Here is a 26,934-nt window from a genome sequence, read left to right as displayed (position 1 = left end):
TCGTGTGACGCTCTGCCACTAGGCAACGCCCCCTGAACTCGGCTTCAGGCGACACGGGTCACCAACACGCCAAGCATTCACATTGCTCGACGCGGGTCGAAGGTGCAATTTGGACCCGCTAAGGTAGCGGGTCGCAGTGTGAAAGGGGCTTAAGACAGCTGAATGTTTGGAGAAATTTCTTCAATCTTATGGCAAGTCTGACCCCTGGAGATTCCTTTATCCTACAAGGAAGGAATATTCTTTTCTTTCTCCTGTTCATCATACCTATTCCCGCATAGATTATTTTTTCATACATAAGTCTTTACTTTCACTGATTCAAAAAATGTGATTATAATAGCATTGTAATTTCTGATCACGCCCATTAATTCATTAATATTCATATAGACATCTTCTTGGAAACCAATGTAAATGAAACAACTTCCCCCTCCTTGCTTTGGGAGGCCCTGAAAGCTTACCTGAGGGGACAAATTATTTCTTATAACGCTTCAGCACAAAAAGTGCGATTAGCCAGACAGACTGAACTCTCAGCGCTTATCTCAGGTGTGGACAAATTATATGCTACTGCCCCAACCCCAGAGCTGTTCAAACAGCGAACAACATATCAGGCTGAATTTGACATGCTCTCAACTGGTCAGGCAGAGCGAGCCCTATTGAGAAATAGGCATAGGTCATATGAACATGGAGAGAAACCTGGTAGAGCCCTTGCCTACAGTCTAAGACAGATATCTACAAACCATGTAATTGATCAAATTGAATCTGAAACAGGGTTTGTGTCAGATCCTTCAGATGTCAATAGAGTGTTCAGTGAATTTTATTGCAAATTATATTCATCTGAAGAGTCCTCTGATCTGAATGTGATGAAGTCATTTTTTGCAGAGTTAGACCTACCTACTGTAGACGTGACCATTAAAGAGTCACTAGATGCCCCTTTTTCTCTTGACGAAATTAACGATGCCATCAGATGCATGCAGAGTGGAAAATGCCCAGGTCTAGATGGCTTTCCTACAGAATTTTATAAAAAGTTTTCAGCAAAGCTTAGCCCCTTGCAAATGGAAGTATTTGATGACAGCTCTTATTCCCAGAGCCTTCCTCCAACTTTACGCCAAGCGTCAATATCTTTGCTACTGAAAAAGGGCAAGGATCCTCTTAAATGTTCTTCGTATCGTCCCATAAGCCTCCTCAATGTTGATGTCAAAATTCTAGCGAAGGTGTTGGCTCTCCGTCTTGAAACTGTCCTGCCCTCACTTGTGTCTTGCAACCAAACTGGTTTCATCAAAAATAGATAACTGTCTTTCAACATTAGGCGTGTATTTAATATTCTTTACACACCGTCAACTCAGGTGCCTGAAGCACTTTTGTCTCTGGACGCGGCTTCTGCTTTTGAACGTGTGAATCGGGAATATTTGTTTTGTATTCTTCAACAGTTTGGTTTTGGGTCCACTTTTATTTCTTGGGTGAAATTGCTGTACACCTCACCTATGGCTTCAGTTAGGACTAATGACACTTACTCCACTTACTTTCCCCTACAGCGTGGGACTAGACAGGGGTGCCCCCTGTCCTCATTACTTTTTGCACTGGTCATGGAACCTCTTGCAGCTACCATTAGACGGGAAACAAATATTAAGGGAATTTCAAGGGCGCACAGGGAACACAAAATCTCCCTGTATGCTGATGATGTCCTTCTTTTTATATCTGACCCTGCCATCTCCATTCCACATATCCTTAACACTTTAAGTGTTTTTGGTAGCTTCTCTGGTTATAAGCTAAATCTTGACAAAAGTGAGCTCCTCCCTATTAACACAGCTGCTAGAAAACTCTCATTTCATTCATTAACCTTTTAAAGTCTCCTACGAAGGTTTAAAATACCTGGGTGTGTATGTTGCTAAGTCTCACTCTCAGCTTATTAAGGCCAATTTCAACCCACTTTTGGAGCGTACTCAACAGGATCTCAACCGCTGGTCTACATTTTTATTTCTCTTTCAATGTATCCCATGTTTTCTCACAAAAACATTTTTTGCTAAAATTGATAGTGTTGTTTCTTCTTTTATTTGAAATAACAAAAGGCCAAGGATTAGAAAGTTGTTTTTACAACGGCCCAAAATGACTGGCGGGATGGCACTACCAAATTTCCAAATGTACTATTGGGCAGCCAATATCAGAAGTCTTTTGCATTGGTTTTGGGACCCATCCCGATATAACGCTCCAGGCTGGCTACATATGGAATCTAACTCTTGCAGCCCAGTTTCACTGTCTGCTCTTTTATGTTCATCGATTCCCTTACATTCACCTCGGGCTTTTCAGAACCCAGTTGTGCTTCATTCCTTGAAGATTTGGTCTCAGTTCCGTAAACATTATGGTCTAGTATCCATGTCAGTGCATGCTCCAGTTACGGCCAACCACCTATTCCCAGCTTCACTTTTGGACCATACATTATGTCAATGGTTTCAAAGTGGGGTATTGAATATTAAAACATTATATAAGGATGGCATATTTATGTCTTTTGATCAAGTTAGGGAAACATTTGATTTGTCATCAAATAATTTTTTCAGAAATCTGCAGGTCAAACATTTTGTAAAGAGTCACTTTACTGAATTCCCCTCAATACCACAGGCAACATCTTTGGATGCAATCTTAGAAGTACAGTCTGGAATTAGAGGAGCCATAACAAGGTTGTATGCAAGGATATTTGATTTGGAGACCTGTTCATTGATGATAATAAAGGAAAACTGGGAGAAGGATATGGGTGTTAATATTACAGATGAACAATGGTCTGATGTACTTCAAAGAATTCACTCCACGTCTATTTGTGCTAGACATAGCTTAATTCAATTTAAGATGTGTGCATAGGCTTCACATGTCTAAGGTTAAGTTATCCAAAATCTATCCAGAGGTGTGTCCTATTTGTGACAAATGCAAACAGGCACCAGTTACTCTCTTCCATACATTTTGGTCCTGCTCCAGTCTAACTTCTTTCTGGGCCTCTATATTTGAAGCATATTCAAAAATTACACGTGTGAATATTGATCCTTGCCCTTTTATTGGACTTTTTGGTGTACCCGCAAAAATTCTTCCCATACAAAAGCCTGAGTTAAATTGCATTGCCTACTCTTCACTTCTAGCACAAAGCCTCATTCTTTTGAATTGGAAAGTGACAAGCCTCCATCTTTTGGTAGATGGATTTGTGATGTCATGTTTTTCCTGAAGGTTGAAAAAATTAGATATTTATTAAACGGGTCAACAGACCAATTTCAGGTTATATGGCACTTATTCATTGCGTATGTGGAACAGCTTACAATGCACTCAGAACTTTATGTTGATTGCCTTGTGTGTACACTTTTTAAAAAAAAAAGTTCAATAAAGATACATTGACAAAAAAAAAAGAAACTGTATTGTTACATTTTCATACATTTTGTACTTCTGGTACGACTTCCTCTCATATCGAGGCATCGCTGTCTCAGCAACAAAGGCTTCTGCTTTGGAGGAAAACTCCAGTGAGTCCAGCACCCCGGACGCACCGGTATAAATGCTTTTGGTGCCACACAATACAACAAGCATAATCGCAGCTTAAGTGTTCATACCACCATGCAGTGTTGTGCCAGTTCACAGCTTTTCTGAACTAGTTCAAGTTCAGTTCATACATGCTCAAAGTGAACAGTTCACGTTCAAAGTTCACAATTTTAATTCTGAACTAGTTCGAAGTTCAGTTCATTTTACTTTTTTCGTGAGATATTCAAACAAATACTTTTTTTCACACTACGAGCTAGAAATCACTATATGTTCTTTGAAACTGCTCATTGTAGACATTTGCTCATGACACTGCAATTGTGGGTTTCTTACCAGGTGATGAAACTTGCAGCAGTACAGACAAGGAGGTAGACCAGTTGGCAGTGTCATTTGCGTTTGGGGTTGGCAGGGGGTCTTTTTTCCCTTTCCTCCCTTATGACCCTCGAGGGCGTGCATATATGCATTCACACTGGATGGGATGTTTTAACTCAATGTGCCGTTTCAAATTCGAGAAGGACGTTGTTGATGTCCTAACTTGTTTTTGCTGCGCAGGTGGACATATCTTACACAGAAAAGTAAGATTTTTGGGGTCGGGGTCTTGGTTTGCAAGAGTGTAAAATTGTTTTAAATGTTCATAAGGAGAGTCTGTGTCTGTCTCCGTGCCATCGCTTCCACTAGCCTTTTTTTTTTAATTCCAGCGCTTTCACTCACTCTCTCTCTCTCTCTCTCTCTCTCTCTCTCTCTCTCTCTCGCTCCTCCAGCCCTCCGCGCGCAATTCATCACGGGTAACGTCGTTCGGAAGCGAATATGTTATTCAACTATTCTCAGCCGGACACTACGTTGCCCGCAATGCATTGCGCACCCAATGTCAAAACCATTTCTGTCTGGTGATACATGATTTAAGCGGCACCAGCGAGAATACAGGAGGGAGGAACTTTCTCTCGTTGCGTTTTAAAAGAGAAAACAGATGTCACTCAGTTTTCAATGGAAAACAAATTCCAACGTTCATTTACAGTGATGTCTGCCGTTCATGACACATAATGTGAACTCATTCACGTTCAAGTTCTTTATTAAAAAACGTGTTGCGTTCAGTTCAACGTTCGCGAAAAAATGAGCGTGTTCAATGAACGCGTTCTTTTGAACTCGTTCACGCACAACACTGCCACCATGCACCAGAATCCCACAGAAGTTTGTGAAACAGTAAGAAATGGGCCATTCTGAGTAAACAAACACAACTTCATATTCCGCCTCCTGTGACCTTGGCTCAGATGCCGCTGTCCAGTATTTCCAGCTGTGAAAGCACATCTATGAAAACTGTCTCTCACAGCAACCACAGCCCTAATTGTGTATAACTTTAAGCCATGCAGTCATCCTTTTTGCCCTTGGTAGTTCCAGTACTGTTTCTAAACCAGTGCTGAATTTTGAATGACCATTTTTTTGCATTTCGACAGGCAAAGCACCGGTTCTCAGACGGGAAAACCTGTCCTAGTTTGGCACCAATTCTTACGACTGGTGTGAGCCAAGAACCATTGGAATCAAGTGCTAGGGGTGGGATTATGTTAACCAACTAGACCAATTGAAAGTTCACAGTCAGTGGGTCTACATGGTGAGATTAATTTGATTATAGCTATAGGTGGGTTATGCTCCTTATTTGAGCAAGGGTAATTATCCTTGGCTATATGGCGGTGAATGAATCGAATCATAGGCACAAAGCATGTCATACTCCGATACGATAGGTGGCGCTGTACCCATTTCAACTATTGCTAATAGAGCCACTTCCTGTTGACCGCTTCCAACAACAGCAAATTGAGGCATTCGAGAAAATGGCGAACGAAGAGCAAGATGAAGGTGCGTCCCTCTACATTTGGTCTGTGATGAGCTGCTTGTTACACAAACGCGATGCACAACGGAGCATTCTCCGTCGCGTTGTTTCTTTCTTTCAGTAATATCGTCTTTTCTGACTTCCGGTTCCCGACCCCGGGAAAAAATCTCGAGAATGCGCAGAACGCAAAGTCTAATTCACCACGTGCTTCACCGTCTACAAGCACGTTTAATTTGACTTTCAACCGAGTTATCTCTGTCTTAATCAGATCGCGAGTAACCCGATCCGATCCAATTTCTTGTCAGATTAAGGTGTCTATATATGTAATTTAGCCCTTAAAGGATAAGATCGGTTTTTTGACATTGGGCCCTTGATTTCACATTATAACATGATGTTCTACTCACCCCTGCTTGTTGTTGGTCATTTGGAGCTGTTCCGAAGATATTCGAGAGGCGTCTGGCTGCTCTCTTGAGATATTCGGCCATGAAACAGTTTCCTATGGGCAAGCTTATACAGGCACAAACTATGCTGTTTATAATTTATTAATTACTCTACACTAGCACTGATAACGTGGAGGTGCGTCGCTTACTTAAAAAAATCCGGGTTATTGTAATTTTTTGTCGTAAAGTGGGTGTTGCTGACGTCATCGTCGTGCTACTGCCACAGACAGCCCACAGACCTGCTGCCTATTTATTCATTCGGCTAAAATTCAAAATTAGTAACCCGGATTTTTTTAAGTAAGCGACGCACCTCCACGTTATCAGTGCTAGTGTACAGTAATTAATAAATTATAAACAGCATAGTTTGTGCCTGTATAAGCTTGCCCATAGGAAACCGTTTCATGGCCGAATATCTCAAGAGAGCAGCCAGACGCCTCGCGAATATCTTCCGAACAGCTCCAAATGTTCAACAACAAGCAGGCGTGAGTAGAACATCATGTTATAATGTGAAATCAAGGGCCCAATGTCAAAAAACCGGTCTTATCCTTTAATCTGATTTTTACAGTGCCATGTAACCCCACGGAGTTAAACCAGCTGTGAACCTGCTCTTGCACCAGATCTGGATCAAAATGGTTCTTGGAAACTAACCAAATTGCATTCAGCCCAAAGTAGCCATTTTAGAAACTGCAGTGTTCGACACGTCTTTCTTGTTTTTTTTTAATGAGGATTGTTACTCGAAGCCTGAGAGTCTAAGGCGTGGCCTCTCTGTGAGTGGTGCCAGTAGTTTCAGCAAGCCTTTATCTTAAAGTTTAGGTGTGTGAGTATATTGATGTTAGAGGAGACAGTGGATGACTGTTGCTTTACCTTTTCAAATCAAATCCAATAGAACTCAGGTGGGGGCTTGAATCATTTCCCTGTGATATTGTGATAAAAGAGTTTGTTTAAATGCTCTTGTGTGAACTCAGATAAACACATGCACTTCTCTGCCATTATGCAAAGCACTCTGACATCCACTCGCTCTTTTCTGCCACACACCGGCCCATTCCTGATAAACATCACACACTGATTTGATTTTAAAACATGTTGGGCTGAAACAGTGCCTGTGTTACCATGAATAAAAGATTCACAGTGAGAGGGGCCGGGCCAGAACACCAGGGCACAGATGAGCTCATTGTTGAGACAGGGATTTCCACATTTCCATGTGTGTTTGCCCCATGCCATGACACAGATCTGAAAAACAAGAGAGGGGAGGAGAGGAGGCGCACACAGGGGCACGCACACGTGGGTTCAGAGCTACACAACACGCATGATTATCACAGCCAATAGCGTGTCAAAACCCAACCCACTGAGGATTTGTGGAAAATTGTAATTTTCTATCAAAAAATGAAGGGTACATACACTTAAATGGCCACAATTGTTTTAGCAGACCTTCTGATTATTAGGGTCAAAGTGAAGGCAAGGCAAGGTAAGTTTATTTGTATAACACAATTCAACTACAAGGCGATTCAAAGTGCTTTACAGAGACATTAAAACAGTAGAAATAAAAAGCATGATTTAAATTTTAAACGAAAAAGAAAGAAATAAGAACAATAGATAAAATAAGATCAAATCGGTAGTTAAAATGTGATTAAGTTTTGAGCTTTATTCAAACGCAGCTGAAAATAGGTGTGTCTTCCACCTGGACTTAAACACACTGAGTGTTTCAGCTGTGAAAGTGAACATAAAAAAACACAAATAAAAAGTATGGCAGACCATGTCAGGTTCAACCCAATTTTTGAATGATGTGAAAATTGTAAAAACTAGTAAATTAATAGTCCCTTTTTTTTTTTCTTAGTTCATATTCTTCTGTCACACACAGCACTGCTGCTGCGGTTCAAAACAGGCCGGCACAGTGCGAACACACACCAGCAAGGGCCGCACAGAGCAACAAAAGTTGCCCTTACACTTATTTAGGAAGTGCAGCCAGGCATGCTCAGAGTGGAATGGATGTGTCACATGGACACACGGCAGGCTGAAACACAAGGAAGGACACACACACACACACACACACACACACACACACACACACACACACACACACACACGCAAATTTTACCTCTGTACTGTCAAAAGGGCTCGGCCTGCACGGTTCCCATAGCAACCGCGCCCCTCCCTTTGGCTCGCAGGGGTGGTGTTTCGAAAGTTCACGGCATGTTTGTGCTTGTGTGCGTGAGCGCGGTGGGAAGACAGAAAGGGGCGTGGAGGCCAAATCAACCCAGAAAAGTTGCACACCTCGTCCTCACTTCTCAGCGGGAGGGAACACAAGCAACATCTCTTTGAGGAACAACTTCTAAAACTTTTTGTGTTCAGGTGAAATACCCCCCCGACCCCTAGCCTATTTAAGCGGGACATTCGACCACCTGTGAGCCATGGAAGAAGACGCGTCCCACGGCGAGCCCCCCAGCGTCTCGGGCAGCACCCACACCATCCCGCAGCAGCAGCCCGAGAACTCGGAGCTGCAGATCCCGAGCTTTATCAGCGCGTCGTCCGCCCCGTCCTCCCCGACCCCGACCGGCACCCTCTCCCGGCTTGGTTTCAAAAGCCCGAGCAGCCCGACCGCGGCGACCCCCGGCAGCCCGGTGGACCGCGGCCAGGTGAGCGCCATCACGGTGGTCGCGCTGCTGGACAAGCTGGTCAACATGCTGGAGGGGGTGCAGAGCAACCAGCAGCGCATGGAGCAGCGGCAGGCCGACCTGGAGGGCGCGGTGCGGGTGGTGCAGGGGGACGTGACCCGCCTGTCCAAGACGCACATCAGCACCTCCAACAGCGTCAGCAAGCTGCTGGAGCGCTCGCGCAAAGTCAGCGGGAGCCTGAAGGAAGTGAAGGAGCGCTTGGACAAGCAGGCGGTGCAGGTGAAGAAACTGGAGGCCAACCACGGACACCTGCTGAAGAGAAATCACTTCAAAGTGCTCATCTTCCAGGTGAGCAAACTTAAGAAGCGCAAAAAAAAACTTTTAGGAGCCAGTGAGACTGCTTTTAAAGGGCCACTGCAACGAGTTTTATACGAGATTGAGTGTAGTTTACTGTTTATTTAAAGGTTGTGGGTTTCGGGCTGGGAAGTAAAGCTGAAGCAGACGTAAAGCCACTGTTACTAACTGAAAAAGTCGCTTAAAATTCTTCATTTTTAAAACGAACCTTTTCTTATAAAGGAATAAAAAAAACAGACTAGCCCTTTAAGAATGAATCAGATCCTTGTGAGGACTTTCTACTCAGTCTGAGTGTGTGTGTGTGTGCGTGTCATATTTGCATCCATGTTTGCCTGTACCAGTGGGTGTGTTTAGGATGTGTGCACACCTCCTGCAGATGAATGGGGCTTTATTACAGTTTCACCTTCCACCTTGTGGAGCAGGACTTCAAACAAACAGTGCAGCACCAGCAGATGGATGCTGCAGAAAGTGCAGAATGTAACCTCATTACTTATGAGTTAAGGTGCCAGCAAAGTTCATACACGTGCATAAGAGTCTCTCCTGGTGTGTGTGTGTGTGTGTGTGAGAGAGAGAGAAGAAGGGTGTGTCTGGGAATGGAGCTACAAAGGATAATAGAGGAGGGCTTAGACGCTGACTTTGCTGGATCTGTTTACACCCCATGGTAATAATTCAGACAGACAGGCGGTTTTTGGATGGATTTCCCGCTTGGAGTGCCACATCACACCTGTGAGGCTAAAACTCTACACTGGCACAGAGGAAATTGCGGGACGAAAGTGTTGCCAGTCTCCTCGGATGAAGCAGCGCTCACTCATTTTAAAAACTTTAGTCCTAAAATTAAAAAAAAAAAAGCGGGGGACGGGGGGGGGTAAAAGTAAAATTTTTTTGCTGCAGGTTGTTGCTATGGACCATTAAAGACGTTCCACACTGGGCTAAACACACAATTCTATTTGATCATAAAACATAAAGGCAGGTTTGCTGTGTGCATGTGGAAGTCTTCCTGGATCAGTAAGTGCAGGGTTTTTTTCATGCTTGTATGACTCTGTGTGTGTGTGTGTGTGTGTGTGTGTGTGTGCCCAGGTAGTGAAAATGGGGGCAATTGTTGACACAGGCAGAGCAACTGAGAGCTCTTAACCGCTGCTGTTATCTGGTTTCCCAGGTACTGAGGCTCTGTTGTTCAGACGCAGCAGGTGCCAGGACCTCACCCCGTACAGGCCGCTCGTGTTTGTCTGCGGGCGAGGCGCCGTGGATCCATTTGATTCAATCTCATGCTCCGCTTGTGTGCTCTGGAAGGAGTGACTAAATGACACACTGCTTTTTCGTGTGCTTGATTTTTTTTTTCGTTTTTTTTTTTTAAGTTGTTTTTTTTTTACATTAACACTAAGAAGGCATGTAGGGTAACCAAAGTTTACCGTCCCTGTCAGGCTTTTGAGCTCCATTTAAAAGGGCATTCCTAGCCTCTGCTGATTTTTTTTTGATTTTTTTATTTTTTTATTTTTTTCCTCTCAAACGAGGCGTGGAACATTTGCAGATGGGTGCAGTAAGGCCAGGTACTATGACCCGTGTGCACGGCATGTGCGTGCATGCATCCTGTCCACTGCATGTTAGGCCCTGGGTCAGATGTATGCAGTTACAGAGCTGTTAAATGAGACCTGGGTGCCCGAGGGGATGGGGTGACACCAGAACAAAGTGTAGGCCCTCCTTCTTTCCCCTGTGCTGAGTCTTTTCTGTGCCCATCTGTTTTTTTTTTTTTTTTTAGCCAATATTGTATCTGCCCGCAGTGCTCAAATCTTCTCTCTCTTTCGACAAACTCCAACTGAGATGCTTTTTTCTCTCTTTAATCGAGCCACCTGTCCCGTTTCACTCGTGCAGTCACATGCTCTCGCTGCCCTGTGATAGCGCACATTTGCAGTGCATCCCAACAGCCAAGCTCAACATACCAAGCCCTCCAGCTAAGGGGCCAAAGGGCCCCTTCTCCTCGCAGAGCAGCGCTGATGCTGAAACACTCGTCTTCCTGTGTACGGCAGCTGAGGTGGAAACGCGGAGCGGCCCCGGGTGCACGGAGCAGAGGTCTGCAGCGGCCCCGGGCTTCGGCCACGCTCGGTCGGAGGAGACAGCGATGTCTGCCGCTCTGCTGCACTGCTGCACATAACAAGGACTAATGAGGGCTTAATTACTGCTGCTTAGGGCCTTGTTTGTTTGTTTTTGTGCAACAGTGCTTTTCCTGTCTCCACATGGCCTTCACACACACTGCTACACACACACACAAAACACGTAATCCTCAGATTTCACTGCATACAGTGTGGAAGCCACTTTGAGGATTTCTGTTTGGAGAGGTATAAGGTTGGATTACAGATATGTGTGTGTGTGTGTGTGTGTGTGTGTGTGTGTTTTTGTGCATTGGTCTGTATCAAAGACTCATTACCTCAGAGTATAAACAGCCCTGGAGATCTTGGAACTTATCAGAATCTGCATCAGCACGGCGGGTTACATGAATTGCAGCCTATTTGGAATTTAATTTCCTGCGACAGAAGTTATTTATTTCTGAGTGGATCGTAATGTACTCATCTCAGTTCGTGTCACCGCGGAATTTCGTCACGTTGGAAAATTGAATTTGAGCGCTGAGAGAATTTTATTTGTTTGGTCGCTTTGCAGACATGCTTCCCGCGTCGCTGTTCTGCTGTATTTAAATGTCAGACTGGGGAGAGGATTGTTTATTAGGATTGAAGGGGGGGGGTCTCTAATCGTGAGCAGGCAGGGAGTAACATCAGTCTGAAGTCTCACGCTGTATCACTCTCGCACACAATCAAAGAACGTCCGTATCTCTTTTTGTGAGGGAAAGAGAAAAATACTCCTCGGCCAAAGTAAACACACTGGCTGCAGCTTGCCTCTGGTCGCAGGGAGCGCTGCTGGAGGGCGGAGTGGGACATTCATTCGCCTTATTTAATAACACTAAAACATAGATTGATTATGAGCAGCTTTTGCTTTATTCTGCCACACATTTACTGCAGAAGGTGCCTGCAAAAGGTTTGGAGTGAGACATCTTTTTCATTCTGTTTGCTTTTCGGTCAGGCAGCACCTCAGGGAGCTTTTTGTGTATTGACACTTGACCAAAGGTTATGACTTAATCTCAGCTTTCAGCAGCAGGAATTAGAGGCTGCTTTTTTTCCACACGGTGTTTGTGCTCTAAGATGGAGGACAAACTGGTCATGCTGTTCCCAGCCCCGCCCCACGCTTCCAGTCGTAATGCACGCACAGCACTTTTCTTGGCCGAGAGCTGTAATCGACTGATATAAAATCGTTTAGTTTTCAATGAAATCTTCAACTGTTAGACATTTACCATACATATGTTTTCCATTTTTTCCGGAAATGCAAGCGGTTACAGGTCCTTCTCTCTTGGTCTCTGGGAATCCAGAAAAATAAAGCGAGGTATTTGTTTAAAACCTAACCGAAATAACATACGGTATGTCCTCTTTTGTGCACCCATAGGTACCCATAGGTTATAGGTACGACACCTTTTTCTTTGTTTTACTCATCTCAGAGCTGGTTAAGCAGAAAACTGACCAGTTTCAATCACTGGCAGATCAATTGGTTCATCCCTAGCTCTTACTGGTTGGCTAAATTTGGGGTTGAAACCATCTGATAATAGGGAACGGTCAGCTTTATCCCATCTATTGGGGTCTCATCTCGTGTGTGGTTTGTCCCTTCTGGGTTCCTGTAGTAGCATCAAAGTTGTCTCCTTGGATATAAATGATTCATTCTAACATGATTAAAAACACAACACTTCTTTTTCTCATCTAACTCTAATAACTAACTAATGAAAAGATAACTATGAGTATAATATTACATTTCTGTCATAAGATTACCCCAAACATCGCACACTGGAACTTGAATATGACACAACTGAAACTTTAAGTCAACATGCGAGAGAAGAGGCTAGTTTTCTTTTCCTCTTTTCTTTCTGAATAAATCTATTTTCACAGATAGGTATGTGAGTGACAGTGGAGCTCATATTGTGCGTCTCTCCAAATCAAATCCGCCTCCACAGGTTGGAGCAGGCTGCTGCATGTCGGCCGCAGCTGAGATTTCATGTGTTCTTCTTGGAGCTAATATTTTTACACCTGCGAAGAGCCAACAGCCATTTCAGGTGCTTTAAAGCGTTCATATGTCACCAGGCTGTACGTCTTCTTGAGTATATTTAGTAAAAATGATCCGTTAACTGTTAGTAAATAGTTGAATTTTAGCAGCTACTGTCACTGTGGATACACACATGTTGTGTTTGGTGCAAATCCTGTTTTACATTCGTACTTTAACACTAATACTATTTCAATCTCATGTACAGAACTTTGTAGAGAAAATGTTTGTATGTGCACAAAAAGTAACTTCCATGCATTATTCTTAGAGAAGCTTATTTTATGGCACGCGTTCTTGCTTTGTTTTCCCTTTGGGGTTCAGTCATCAGATAATCCTTTGGGTTTTCAGAGAATATGGGAGTGCAGAGAGGGAGAGATAAATATACAGAGAGAAAGGATGAGCAGAGAGGGGAATGGGGGAATATACAGGCTGTTTTCCTCAACTGAAAGTAAGGTTAGGTTCGGCAAAAGTTTGCATACTGGGCAAACTCCTTGCATGCAGTATCACCTTTGCTCTGCTGCCTGCCTACATTCAGGTTTGACAAGTCAACCGTTTCAGTCTCTGAGGCAGAGGCAAGTTTGTAACTGCAAATTCCTCCAGTAAAATACCAGTGGAGCTTTAATTACACTGCAAAGTGTTGAGAGTCTGAGCAAGTATCCACAACAGACTGACTTTTCTTAAAGCAGACCGAGCAATACACCAAAGCTGTCTAAAGCCTCCCAGCATATCCTTTGGTGGACTGAACACGAGCCAGAACACATCTTCAGCATTTCTATCATCAAATCAGAGGTATAAAAAGTTTGCCATCACACGGTCTATTGGTTGATGAGCTTTCTCTCGTCCACATGCACACCCATGACATGGCATGGTAGATACAGAGAAGGGATGGAGGAATTCAAATGGTTAACTCAACACCATAAACTGAGCATCCTCTTGCTGTTATTGGACTTCATGATTCCGTCTACATGTTTGAGCTTCAGGACTTTTCAGAGCATCTACTTTCTCTGCCAAAACCTCAACATCCATGGCAGGAAGAGGGAAAACAATTGCCATTTTCGTGGCCCGTGCTCTTTTTTCATGACTCTTAAACATGAAAATACATGTCAGTAGATAACACAATGGTTTCATGGTTTTACAGCCATGCCCTTTAACCTCTATACAGGACAAACATTGTCCCAATTGTAAACAGACTTATCAAAAAAAAGCTCTTGGTATCTCCGCAAAGCCTTTATCAAACAATGGCTCAGATATGCACAGAATGGGAATGTGTTTTCGGTTCTCTGTAAAGGAGGATCTGGGGAGATTCAATCACGGAGTTATGGAGCTAAACAAGCTATGGAAGTTTAGTGACGCAATCTGGTTGATAAAGAGGAAGTACAGTTAGTGACCAGGCTCTCACAGGCCCAGCCACCCATAACGTTATTATCATAACGACCATGCCATGGGGGGAATTAATTAGGAGAATTGAAAAGCATATGTCACAGAACATGAAACACATCATCATCTGTAGTGCATAAGCTGCTGTCCTGGAAATGATGGGTTGACGTCCAACACCATCCTTTATGTCACCAGAGCTGATGGTGGCCTTTCCAGATTACAGTGATCTCCACAATAACAACATGTCAGCATTACATCTTGCCTGGATTGGTTTTTGGGTCATGCGATTACACAACCCCACGAGGCCAGTAAACATGTCGGGTTTTCTTTTTGTGAGGCAGATATGGGAGGGTATGCCAGTGGGAAAGATGCTCAAACTTGTTCTGCAATGTTTTGTGAGTATTAAGCCAAGAGGCATGTTTCAGAAATTAAGTTGGTGGTGAGATATTTACGATGCTCAGAATGACATGTGACATGTTTGTCAAAGTTTGAGCATTCGTGGTATGGCTGGCTGCATTCTTAACATGTGTAAGTTCAGAATATTACCGTCATTCGTACATGTCCATGCATGGTTTCAAAGTAAAGTACAGTAAATTCTGAGTTAATCAGGGTCTGTGCTTTCACAGTTCAGTGACAAATAGCAGAATTCTATTTCCTTTCCTTCCTTCCTTTGTCCACAGATGGCCCTTCATGCACACTGGATGGGATGGGTGGGTGGCTTTCACAACAAGTCCGGCAGGGGTGGTCTGTAAAACGACTCGTGTCTATAGTGGGCGGGATGGGCTGTAATCAAAACACATGCAGATCAAGGACGATTCACACAATTACTTGAGTTTCAGGTGTTCATGAATAGCTGGAGCAGTGGCTGCAGTAACAGGAAGTACTTTGGTCAACATTTTGAATCATTTTGGTTATATTACAGGAACTCAACTTAAGTGTAAAAGTCAGAGTGGAAGGTGGGAAAGATTTTTTTCTCAGGCTTTCTTCTTTTCTTTTTTTTTTTTAATTATAGGCCTCCTGTCTTTATCATTCTCTAAAAACGGCATCTTTCAATTGTGCACATATGCATTTGTGTGATGTTGTACCGTTTCATTGATGCAGTTCTCCCCTCCATCCCTTCCCGGAGGCCCTTGACTCACTGTACCAACACACCTGTACCAGCCTCGCCTTGTGGGATTAAGGGAACCTCGGTTCATCATCTCAAGGGCCGGGAAAATGCACTGATTAAATTACCACCACATGCACGCAGTAACACACATAGTGTGCTATGTGTAAAGTAGATGACATTTGTTTAAAACAAGATAACAGGCTGAAAACTGTGATTTTTAATTATTATTATTTTTTAAGGCTTTATTATATTCTTTTAGCTGAATAGCCAAAAGTCCAACTGAGGCTGAGACCACTGAAGAAAATGAATGATGGTGGGAGGGGATGCAACGTGGATTTTTTTCAAATCTTTATCAACACATTCCTCATGCTAACATCATCACATTGACATGTTTTGTTTTTTAATGAATTTGATGTTAAGTGTACTATTTCTCTTCTTTAAAAGTGGTAGCATGCCTATGGTTGCTCATAGCCATTAAAAGCACACTATAGTACCTGCTGACTGGACATTATTAACAGTCATAGTACTGATTTAAAATGGATAGATAGATGTGTCAGGACTTTTAAATGGTACTGTACGCCAACAATGATAAGCTTTGAAAAGCAAAAGAGACGGTATAGTGTAACACATGCACTCATTCACTGAGTAACGTGAGCCCACTGTAGCTCCTTTTCTCTGTTGCAGTCGGTCTGCTGTGCCCCACCCTGGTCTCTGGGCTTGAGCTGAGCAAGAGACTCCAGAGTACTCGCTCACATAAGTCCTGGCTTAGTAACATCTAGCAGGACTTGCAATTAGATGGCAATTCCACCACGCAACTGTTAAATGAGACCTAGAGCTGCGTTACATAACTTTGCCCAAAATAGCTTTGAAGTATATGCCCTCTGATGTACAGAAAAGCTGTCATCAAACTTTCTTTTATTTTTCTTTCATCCTGTTCTTTCAAACGGTTTCTTTCATTGAACAATTGTGGGTGCCAGACATGGCTGCCTACAAATGCACTATGGCACTCAAACACACATGCTGTATAACATTCTCAGCGGTTAATGAGTCCTCACTTAGATGGTACAGTAATTAACAGGGTTCCCAAGAGAAAAGCGCCGGGAAAAAAAACTACACAAAACAGTCCTGGGTCAAATGGCTTATAGGAATTTTTGGGTTTTTTTGTGGCTGGGGCTGGTTGTGGGAGATTAAATTAGGGACATGGTGCTCTCCCATAATTTTTCTGAGAATTATCACTAGAAGCAATATGCAATTAAAACTGACGAGTAAAGCAATAATGTTATCGCCATGAATCAACCAATAAAACAGCATCACAGCAACATTTCTAGTAAAGCCATTTAAACTGGGTGGGTACAGTTCTTCATTCCCCTTAGTTTCAGTTTGCTGCCTCCCACATGCTTCACTACCTGCTCTGATTATACCAAACATGTTTTTACCAAATCAGATGGTCGGTGGCATGTCCAGACTGGAGCGGAGGTATTGAGGTTGAATCCTCAGACACCCTAGCAACACCAAACAGGCGGGAAGGATTACTCTTTAGTATCAGGGAGTGCTTCACTGGGGGTTCGGTGAGGCCACACAAGCTTAGATTTTTCTAATCATTAGGTGGGTGCTCACACTTCATGCTCTTTAAAACTACTAGACTTTGTCTGAAATATACGCATAGAAATGAGAGAAAGCACAAAGCCTGAAGTAATATCATTCTAGCAGCTTTTATTTATCCACGTTAAAATTATTTTATTTGGAGATGCATAACGTTTGCTGTATAAGTTTGCACCTAGCATCCACATTTCTCCTTTTAATTCAATTCAATTCATTTTTATTTATATAGCGCCAAATTACAGCAAATGTCATCTCAAGGCACTTAAATAATATAGTCCAATTCAAGCCAATTGGATTTCAGTTCATTGTAATTTCAAAATGAGTCCCAATTCATTTATATAGAGCCAATTCAAAAACAATTTCCTAGCTAAGGAAGCCAACAAATTGCACCGAAACTTGTCTTCGGTCCAATCTCCCGTCCTGAGCGTGCCTGAGGTGACTGTGGAGAGGAACGACTCCCTTTTAACAGGAAGAAGCCTCTGGCAGAACCAGACTCTGAAAGGGTGGCCACCCCCCTCGACGTCTCTAGGGTTAGAGAGGACAGAAAAGAGGGGGGGGGGGGGACAAAACAAAAAACACGATAACACTCAAAGGATATCTGTTGGAACAGGGAAACACGAGTTAATGACAACAATAATATCACATATACATAAAGAGAGTAAAGTGAGGAAAGGTGTGACAGATGAGGCCCCCCAGCAGTCTAGGGCCTATAGCAGCTTGACTATGGGATGTTTCAGGATCACCTGAACGATCCCTAACTATAAGCTTTATCAAAAAGGAAAGTTTTAAGCCTGGTCTTAAAAGTGGAAAGGGTGTCTGCTTCCCGGACATTTACTGGCAGCTTATTCCACAAGAGAGGGACCTGATAACTGAAGGCTCTGCCTCCCATTCTACTTTCAGAAACTCTGGAAACCACAAGTAAACCTGCAGTTTGGGAGCGAAGTGCTCTGTTAGGAAAATATCAAACAATGATATCTTTAAGATATGATGGAGCTCGGTCATTAAGAACTTTATATGTGAGGAGAAGAATCTTAAATTCTATTCTGAATTGTCCAATCTTGAAGTAACAAATGCATGGACTAGCTTTTTAGGATCCCTAAAATGGAGAAGTTTTGGAAAAGCTGCAAAATCAGTTTCACCAAATCATATTATGATGTAGGAGGTATTATCAACCAATTTTACAGCAATGAAAATGGGTTTTGATGCCGAAAAAAGTCACTTTAGGCCATTTAGTAATGCTGTCATTACATGGTTGGTCCATGTCCATGTTGTGGCTTCCCATTTCACCATCTTCAACACTTTCAGAAAAGCTAAGCAGACAGTGGCGCACAGGCAACTGCTGTCTTTACAGTCATTTGCCTGGGGAATAAGTTACATTGCTGGTCAATAAATGGAAATAAAATCCCATCATTTACATCTTTCAATTTAACTCCATTGTGCTGTTGTCCACATGCAGTTGTCTGCATGTGGGAGCAGCTGATTGAGCATTCCAAAGATTAAATAATGCCAGGAATAAGACTCCAAGGCCAGATAAGTTGAGAAGGAGATGTCTAGGATTCAGGGCACATGGAAAATGTGGGATCGCTTGGGAGGGGAAATGGACAAACTTGGAGCCCTGATTAGGACTTTGCAGGAATATTGGTAAGCCAGTGGTAAATGGTAAATGAACTGTACTTGAATAGCGCTTTTCTAGTCTAGCTCACCACTCAAAGCACTTTTAACACGCTTTTAACAGTGTTGTTTGTCTCTCCAAGATGTGACTGAAGAAACAAATGAGTTGCCTCTCTGCCCTACTCTTGGATTGCATGGTTAGACCGGGACTGCAGACAGAGAGGTAGCAGTAGGGGAGGAAGGGTTGTGATGCTTCTTGTCGACAAATGGTGTGGTCCTCAGCATATTACTGTGTAGGAACATCTCTGCGTCCCGAGCTGCCACCTGTGAGTTTATGGTCATGTTGTCCACTTAAGAGTTCACCTCTGTGTGTGACATCATCACCATGATGTATCCATTTGTTGTTGCCATGCTGCAAAAACAACACTCCACTCCATTCACGGTGAACTCTGATTTGAACGCCACCCGTCTCTTTCTGTCCGCTACACCTTCAGCTTTCTAATAGTTTGTTAGCTGATTTTGAACTCATTTGCTACTGGAGCAATAAAGTACTGAAATGCTGCTTGAATCCTTGATGAGGATCAGTTTAATTTTAGACTAAGTTAAATACACTTGGATGCAGGCGGTTTGTTACCAATACAGTTACTAGCTTTACGATCTAAGTCTACTAAAACAAGTTCAGACCCACACACACTATGGGTGTGGTGTATTCGGTTAAAGTAACTGAGAGATAGCAGAACCAGACCTGTTTCCCAAAGTACTGCCTTCAGTTTGTTGTCCCTTTAGTGGTTAGTAATGGTAAATAAGGATTTAAAAACTATCTAGAAAACCAGATCTTCTCTCTTTTAAAATGGTTTTGGCAATAATAGTACTGGAAGGAAAATTTAGAGCTTTTCAAGTTATTTACTCTCAACCCTACATGAATATACTTTGGTGTAAATCATAAAGTTCTGAAAAGTTTTTTTTTGTTGTTGTTCTCTCTCTTCCTCTTGAAAATATGTCCCTGTTCTGAGGGTTGATGTGCCTTTAAGAACACACTGACAGATTTATTAGCATTATCTGGGTGATACCACACATGCCTGGCACACACTTGAACTGTGAATCACAGCTGCATGTTTGAGATCAAGAAGGCAGGAGATAGCAGGTGTCTGCAAAGTGCTTGAAAACAGGAGGGTCCACGCATGGCTTTTCATTTTTCAACAGTGATGTATACTGTGGGGCTCAGGGAAATTGGACACAGTTGGACATAGTAGTCCGAGGGACTTTTTAAAGTAGTCAGAAATTAAGGTTTTGTCAGAAAAATAAGTTTTTACATACAACACTATTTCAAAGCTATATTTGATTGGCTAAAGTTGGCATTGTCTGAAATTAAAAGGATTTAATCTACTCTTATGATGTGTGATCGGGAGGCATGACTCTTCTGGACCATCTGGTCTGCCCAGTCCATAAGTATGTTCATGGCATCTTGAGAAAGATGCTGTGCACAATGCTTCAGCAACTTACGGAATGCTCTTGCTTTCAGCACTCCAGTAATGTCCTAATAACTGCCTTGCATTCTTTTAAATGCAGTCATACTTTGATACATAATTATTCTTCCATGGAAGGTGCAAAGAAACAAGGTGTTTTAAATTGTAAGTCCCTCCAATGGGCACTGAAGGTAAGTAGAGCCTACGCTGGTGCTTCGTTGCGACATCCCTGAAATATTTTATGTGCTCTTTTATAGCGTATTAGAATTCCATTCTTAGCCGAATCAGGAAATGACTGATTGCAAATTATGCGGTTGTAGTAAATCTCTAAAACTATGTTTTTTATTTTTGCTTGTTTTGTTTTTACAAGCAAATGAAATAGTGTTACACTACTTAACCCTTACAGAGGGACATTTTGTGGACTGTAAAACGCTAAAAGTTTTACTTTACACTGTGCCACATCAGGTCAACTCAAAGTCCAGAATGCCTTGATCATACTGTCAAGGAGGAGGCCTTATGGGTTTATGAGGATTTCAAATGTTTAGTTGAGTATATCAACCCCAGGAGCTGCACCCTCACTCTACACTCACTACTGTGTGAAAGGATAGCGGCAAATGGGTGGGAGGGCTTGAGCTCATAAATCCGCCATGGAGGAGAACATTGGAGGTGTGTGCTTGCGTGTGTGTGTGTATGACTGCATGATTGCATACAGATGAGCGGGCAGTAAGTCAAAGGGAGGAGGAGAGAAGATCCTGCAAGATAATGCAAGCAGGGGGAGAAAGTTAAACATATTGAAACTTTGGATCTCTAACTCTTTGCTCTTTATCTCATTCCCTTTATGGCTGTCAGTGTATTTATGGATTTTGTGTTGAAAGCAGGGAGAGATATATAAAAGAAAGAAAATGCAGAGAAGTGTTTGACTCCCGCTAAGAAATAAGCAGAATTCCTCTGATGTCTTGAGGAGAAAATCTGGAAGGCATGCAGAAACGGGTTTCTTTAGTCCTCAGTCGACAGACCTAGCTCTAGATGCCAGAGTATATTAACACAGTCCTCAGCTCACAGTGAGTACTTCTTTGACCATGTTCGTTAAAAGGAAAATGACCAACCTTGAACATTTCCAAGGAGTATACATGGGGGTTGTTTGATTTGGGGTTCAGTTGATCACCACAGTTTGGAATCCTTTACAAATCATCAGTGGCATGAAATCTAATCCTGACCATTCCAAAAAGATCAAAGTTAAGGTAATTCCCCATCAACCTGAACCTGATTCAAGCGGTCATTCTTTTTTCAAGGACTATCACAATAACTGCCTTCTTAACTTGTCTCTTTCTGTCCTTTTGTTTCTCAATAGGAAGACAATGAGATCCCCTCCAGCGTGGTCGTCAAAGACTCCCTCAAGACACCTCAACCAAGCCAGTATGATGTAGAATCCATCCAGCCCACTCCATCTATTACAGGCTCTACTGATGGCATCCGTACCCAAGATGAGTGTCTCCAGACCATTAGCCTGTCCTCAGATGAGGATGTTGATATTCAAGCATCCCAACAAGATGATGAAGACATGTATGAAGCCGCAGGGGGCTCTTCCCAAAAATTTGAGAGAAGGGCGGACAAGTTCAAGCGCAACAGTCTCAAAAAGGTCGATAGCCTCAAGAAGGCCTTTTCACGGCAAAGCATTGAGAAGAAGGTGACCCAGATCACCACCAAGATCGTCCCCCCGGAGAAGCGTGAGAAACTCAAGAAGAGCCTCACCCCTAACCACCCCAAGAGCCCAACCGCGAAGTCTTCCTCTTTCAAGGTATCTCCCATGACCTTCAACGTCAAGAAGGTCCGTGACGGGGAGGCCCCCACAAAAGAAATGGGCTCACCCCAAGAAGAAGCTCATGTGGAGATTCCTTCTCTGGGAGGCCTAGATGGTGAGATTCCCTTAGCAGAGGTGCACACCCATGAGGATGTTGTGGAGGAGTTTCACGAGATTCTAAGCCCATCCTCCCCAGGGAGCATAAATATAGAGGTGTCACTGAATGGAAAAGCACCCAGTGTTGAGTGCGAGATGAATGGTGATAGCATTGCTGGCCTGGCAGTTCCAGAGCATGACGAGGATGTTGGTGAGGACGAAGAGGAGGAAGAGGAAGAAGAGGAGAAACATAAAAGCCCTGTTGAGCCAGCAGCAGATGCCCAGATACCCACAGCAACCAATGCCGTGGAACAAGTGTCTTAATATAATTCCATGTAGAGTATCAGTTCTACTTTTGATCTTTTTTTTTTATCCTCCTAACGTTTCTAGAATTAATGAAAACCCAACAGGCACAAATGATCCCTCCACTCTAAAAACTCTCGAGTTCTTTTCATTAGTATCTATATACGCTAGAAACATACGCTTGATTTTTTTAGATAGTCCATCCCTGAACTTTTCCTGCGTCACTGCCTTTAAATATGACCAGCACAGTGTAAAAACCTTGATGTGGTTTGCATTAACAACTACAGTAGACATGACATTACACGTCCAGGACAAGTCCTTTTTAACTTTGTTGTTAGGTTGTCCAAAGGAGGCAGGATTGCAGCAATAGACCATAACTCATGCTTCAACCAGTGCCCACCACCTAAATGGGTGCACATCTCCAGGGTGCTGAACCAGCTATCTTCTTCCTGCTGTGTTTATCTGCCTCTGGTCCTCTCTTCCTCACTGACATATAGCCTGTTTCGTGCTTTGTGCTTTTGTGAAAAATAAATCTGTTGCAACAGAGGAGCAACATACGGTCGGCTGAAGCAACGTGTTGCCAGGCTGTGCAAGACTTGGAATGGAGGGGTTTGCATTTTCAGTGAACAGGCTGGATGTCTTTAATAGTAGATTGAGGTTCTTTACTAGACTTTTGAGTTTGAGCAAAGAAAACCTTTACTTTACTAACACGTGACTTCAGAAGTCCAAGTGGCTCGATTGTGTCTCTTGTCGCACCTCTGTAGGTCGGTCCCATAGTGAGATCCAATTTCCTCTTTCTCAGCATTTTTTATTGATGACTTATATAGAATATCATATGATCTGCGTGTTGTAGTAATACTAAATCATTGTGATTAAAACTCCAACAAATGAAAGTGAACTTTTGTATAAAAAATAGAATAGATAGATGGATAGATTCAAATAGATATTTTCTCCCAAAAATCTGTTTGAAGAGGAAGACATTTGTCAATTTTAGGTGGCATTGTGCTGGCGTTCCGTTCCTGATGTGAATGAGGAAAGCATTGTGCACAGAAATAACTTCACTAAAAAGACCATACAGGCTTTAACTTTGAGATAGAGGCCTATTCTTTTTATGGCAGAGCAATTTTTTTTCCATTTGTGTAAAGAAATTGTATTTTCCTATCAGAGCTTTGCTACTTTCTTGGCATTTACTTAAATTTACTTAAGCTTAAACGTGATCAAATGGACCAGTCATTTTATCATAATTGCCTCGAGTGTGGTCTTATCTGGTAAAAGTTGTTTGTGTGAATTATTTTTTGTTTTGTTTTTTTAGCTACTATATGACATCTGTAAGTTGAAAATCTTAGAAATTTGAAGCCCTGACGCCCCTCAGCATTCATGCATGCTCAAACACAGGCATACTCCAACAGCCATTAGCCTGCACAAAGCTGGTTTGAGTAATTGCACTCCTGAAGGGATAGATTCCTATGTATTTGTAGATAAGAGTGAGAGTAAAACATGCCGGAATTCTTCTGTATTGAGGAATTCCTTGCACCTGTCACTTCTTGGGAAATAGTTCAAGTTTTACCAATACACAAAAGAAATTAGAAAGTTACATTGTAAAGGACGACCAAGTATAAGAGTTGTGTTCAACTTTATGTTTGGAAGTCATGCCTTCCAGCTTCTACAGAGTTACCTTTGACTTATGACTCATTGTTCAAGCTTTGCCCACTTTAGTTGCAGGCTGTGCAATAGCCATGACTTTCCTGAGAAATAATTTAGCGAGTGATACCAGGTGCCAAGTATCCAAATATGGGAGAGGTTACAGAGGTAGATAAAGGCAGAGGACAGCATTCCTTGGTTTGACGGATGACTCCTCCCCACTCCATTTTTCATGCTCTTGGCCTCCTTGTTGAAAGAGGGTGAGGATCTGTGGAGCCACAGGTATTCTGCCCCTCTAGGGGCTCCTGGAGATTAGCTTGAAGTGGAAGGGGTACAAGTGTGGCTAGAAGTGTGGGAGAGGGGCCTCGGGTGTTGGGGAGGATGATAAAGTTGCCTTTGGTTAAGGCACACGTGCATTTTTGCAGAGTGGCATTGAAATTGTGAGAGTCTGCAGTGCATTTGAGCATGGGAATTGGACCATTTTGTGAGAAGCAGTAGCTGACACTGCAGGATAGAGACACCTCTGCTTCAGCTCGACTGTATCCAGTATCCACTAAACTGATTCCGAGTAAAGATCATAGGTCATAGGAAGGCGTCTGAGTCTTCGGTTTTTCAACAGCCGAAACATGATTTCTCAGACAATTTGTATCTAAAATGTGCAAGAAAATCAATTTAATATGGAATTGGTACTCATTCTGACCTCGAAGAATCACACTTAAGAATGCTCAAAGCACTGCTTTAACTGGACAGAAAAACAAATTTACTGATCATGTGACCACTCAGACAAGTAATCACTGCTGCTTTTTGATCCTATTGTACCTTTTGTCTATAGTACTTTTTGAAAAAAAAAGTCTGTACAGTTTATTTAGTGGTGTGTAACAATTACGCTGGGAAAGGTAACCATAACCTATTTTATCTAGATTGTATTAATATATTGATCTAATATGAAATAATGAAAATTGGTATTGGTATATGAAAGTAAATTTCTGCTGCATGACATTATGACCATCACATAAATTGTGTAATCAGGAGAATTCTAAGAATTATTCTTGTCGACTTAAGGAATTACTCCCATCATTTTTCTTTTTTTTTTACCATCGGGACAAATGCTAGACATCATAAAGAATTAAAAAAAACGTATTTGAAAATATGTATGTTCCAACCTCTTTTTTAAATCATATGTTTGGCCGTGTATTATTGTTTTTATCTCTCTGGAAATGAGTGTTAACACTTTTGTTTCACACTGCATTTATTGACTCTGTCATTGAAGAGAAACTGTTAAAGTCAGAAAAACTGATGAATAGTTTTTCTTTCCAAGTTTATAAATAGTTCAAAGTTTGGCCAATAACGTGTCAAACACGGGAGAAATGCGGCACGTTTGTGTTAGAAAAAATAATATATGGGATCTGTAAGATGGGAAAGAAAAAGAATTAGACCTTAACTGTGCTTTTAAAAAATACTTTCTGTGTTGATTAAAAATTGTAATCATTTTGTGTTTTGTTCTTTTCATTTTAATTACTCTATAATCACACTTGTGGAAAAAAAGGATCCAACACTAAGCTCATGCATATTAGTTGTTTTCTGCTTGTTCTTTCGAATATGTTTCTATATCACTGTCTGTGAATGTAAAAAAAAAAAAAAAAAAAAATCTATGTTCACCTCCATTTGTGCAAAAAATTGCTTTCATTTGTTTTGAATCCACATGTTGACTTTTGTTTGCTGGAAAGTTCAAACAGCACATAACGTAAGGTTTGTCAGGTGGTGATTTTGTGTTTTTTTTTCCCCTTCTTAGCCTGTTAATTTAGTTCACCACTTAAACCAAAGATGTTTCCATCACAGCAGAAGATTCCCTGCCTCCCGAGTCTTTGAATATCTGCTCCTCTCCTTGCATCTTGCAAACATTCAGACATTTATTTTCAAACTTTAGTGTTGCATTCCTCAATAAAGATTTGATAACACTGAAAGCGTGATTATATATTTTTTTTAGCTCCTTATTTATAGTTTTCAAGGGAAGTAGAGATGTCACACATTGCTTCCAGTGACTCGTGTTGCCACTCCCTCACAGCCAAAGACAACATGCAATTATGCTCACTGCTGTTTAGGCCACTGCGATTGTTTGGAAGTGACGGTAGGTTGAAGTGCTATCCTAGTGAACCTAAGTTATAGGCTTGGTGAGGTGAGGAATAGTCACAGTGAAAAGAATAGTTTAGTTTCTGAACCCTTGTTTACATAGCAAAATACAGGGATTTGGAGTGCTGTGTGAAATTAAAATGAGATAGGCCTAAATGTTGATGTTATCAAAGTTGACCCATGATAAAGAGCTGCTACCAAGATTCCAAAATAATTGTCATTTCCCCCGAGCTTTGCTTTCCGTCTCTGGAATTTCTGCCTCTGTCTAACTGTAACGTAAATAGATTACATTTTTTGGTGATTAAAAGTCTCTAGGGGTCATCCACAAGCTCAACCTTCCACCAGAGGCGTGGGAATGGGAAAGCTGTAGGACTGCTGTTGTCTCAACTGATACTTCGAATCTGTACCTGAAATCTGCTGGAGCCTCTCTTCCAGGGTTTCTTCTAATTATTCTTAATTAGTTGTGAATTTTTTAAAATTGGGTTCAAAAGCTTTTCCACATTATTTTTGACAACATCATTTCTATCAGAAACCCACAAGGCTATGTACAAACGTTGAAGTGGGTTTATAAAGGGAATCCCCAAACGTGGATAAATGCACTTAAAACTTAATTAGCTGCACGTTCTCTGTTGGCCTTTACGCACGTACGCTTCACCTATTACGGTTGACGACACAAAAAGGAATCACTTTCATTCTTGCCAAATACAGTCTAGAACTATCAAGGAATAATCCCTTTTTGCTTGAAACGAGGCGAGTTTATAGCACATTTACACACAACGGTGAGTCCTTTACATCGTGCACAAACGAGAAAAACGGCATATAAACGTTAAAATAAGATTTTAACAAATGTCAATTTAATATGTGTAAAAGAAAAGAGCTATAGCTGGTAGAATAGTACACCCAATGTTGATAAAACTACGTATGACTTTAAAACAG

General features: G+C 42.0%; 1 protein-coding gene across 1 annotated transcript; it reads left to right on the top strand.

The window, feature by feature from the left end:
- Positions 1 to 8,019: 8,019 nt before the first annotated feature.
- cavin2a (caveolae associated protein 2a) lies at positions 8,020 to 25,832 on the top strand. Its single transcript, XM_075479064.1, has 2 exons — positions 8,020 to 8,726; positions 21,379 to 25,832. Exons 1-2 carry the CDS (start codon positions 8,175 to 8,177, stop codon positions 22,246 to 22,248), a joined length of 1,422 nt encoding a protein of 473 aa, XP_075335179.1. The 5' UTR covers positions 8,020 to 8,174; the 3' UTR covers positions 22,249 to 25,832.
- The last annotated feature ends 1,102 nt before the right edge of the window (positions 25,833 to 26,934 follow it).

The sequence above is a fragment of the Odontesthes bonariensis genome, chromosome 12, assembly GCF_027942865.1.
Source record: "Odontesthes bonariensis isolate fOdoBon6 chromosome 12, fOdoBon6.hap1, whole genome shotgun sequence".
Lineage (NCBI taxonomy): Eukaryota > Metazoa > Chordata > Actinopteri > Atheriniformes > Atherinopsidae > Odontesthes > Odontesthes bonariensis.
The sequence above is the reverse complement of the archived record's forward strand: the minus strand, read 5'-3'. Positions and strand labels throughout refer to the sequence as shown.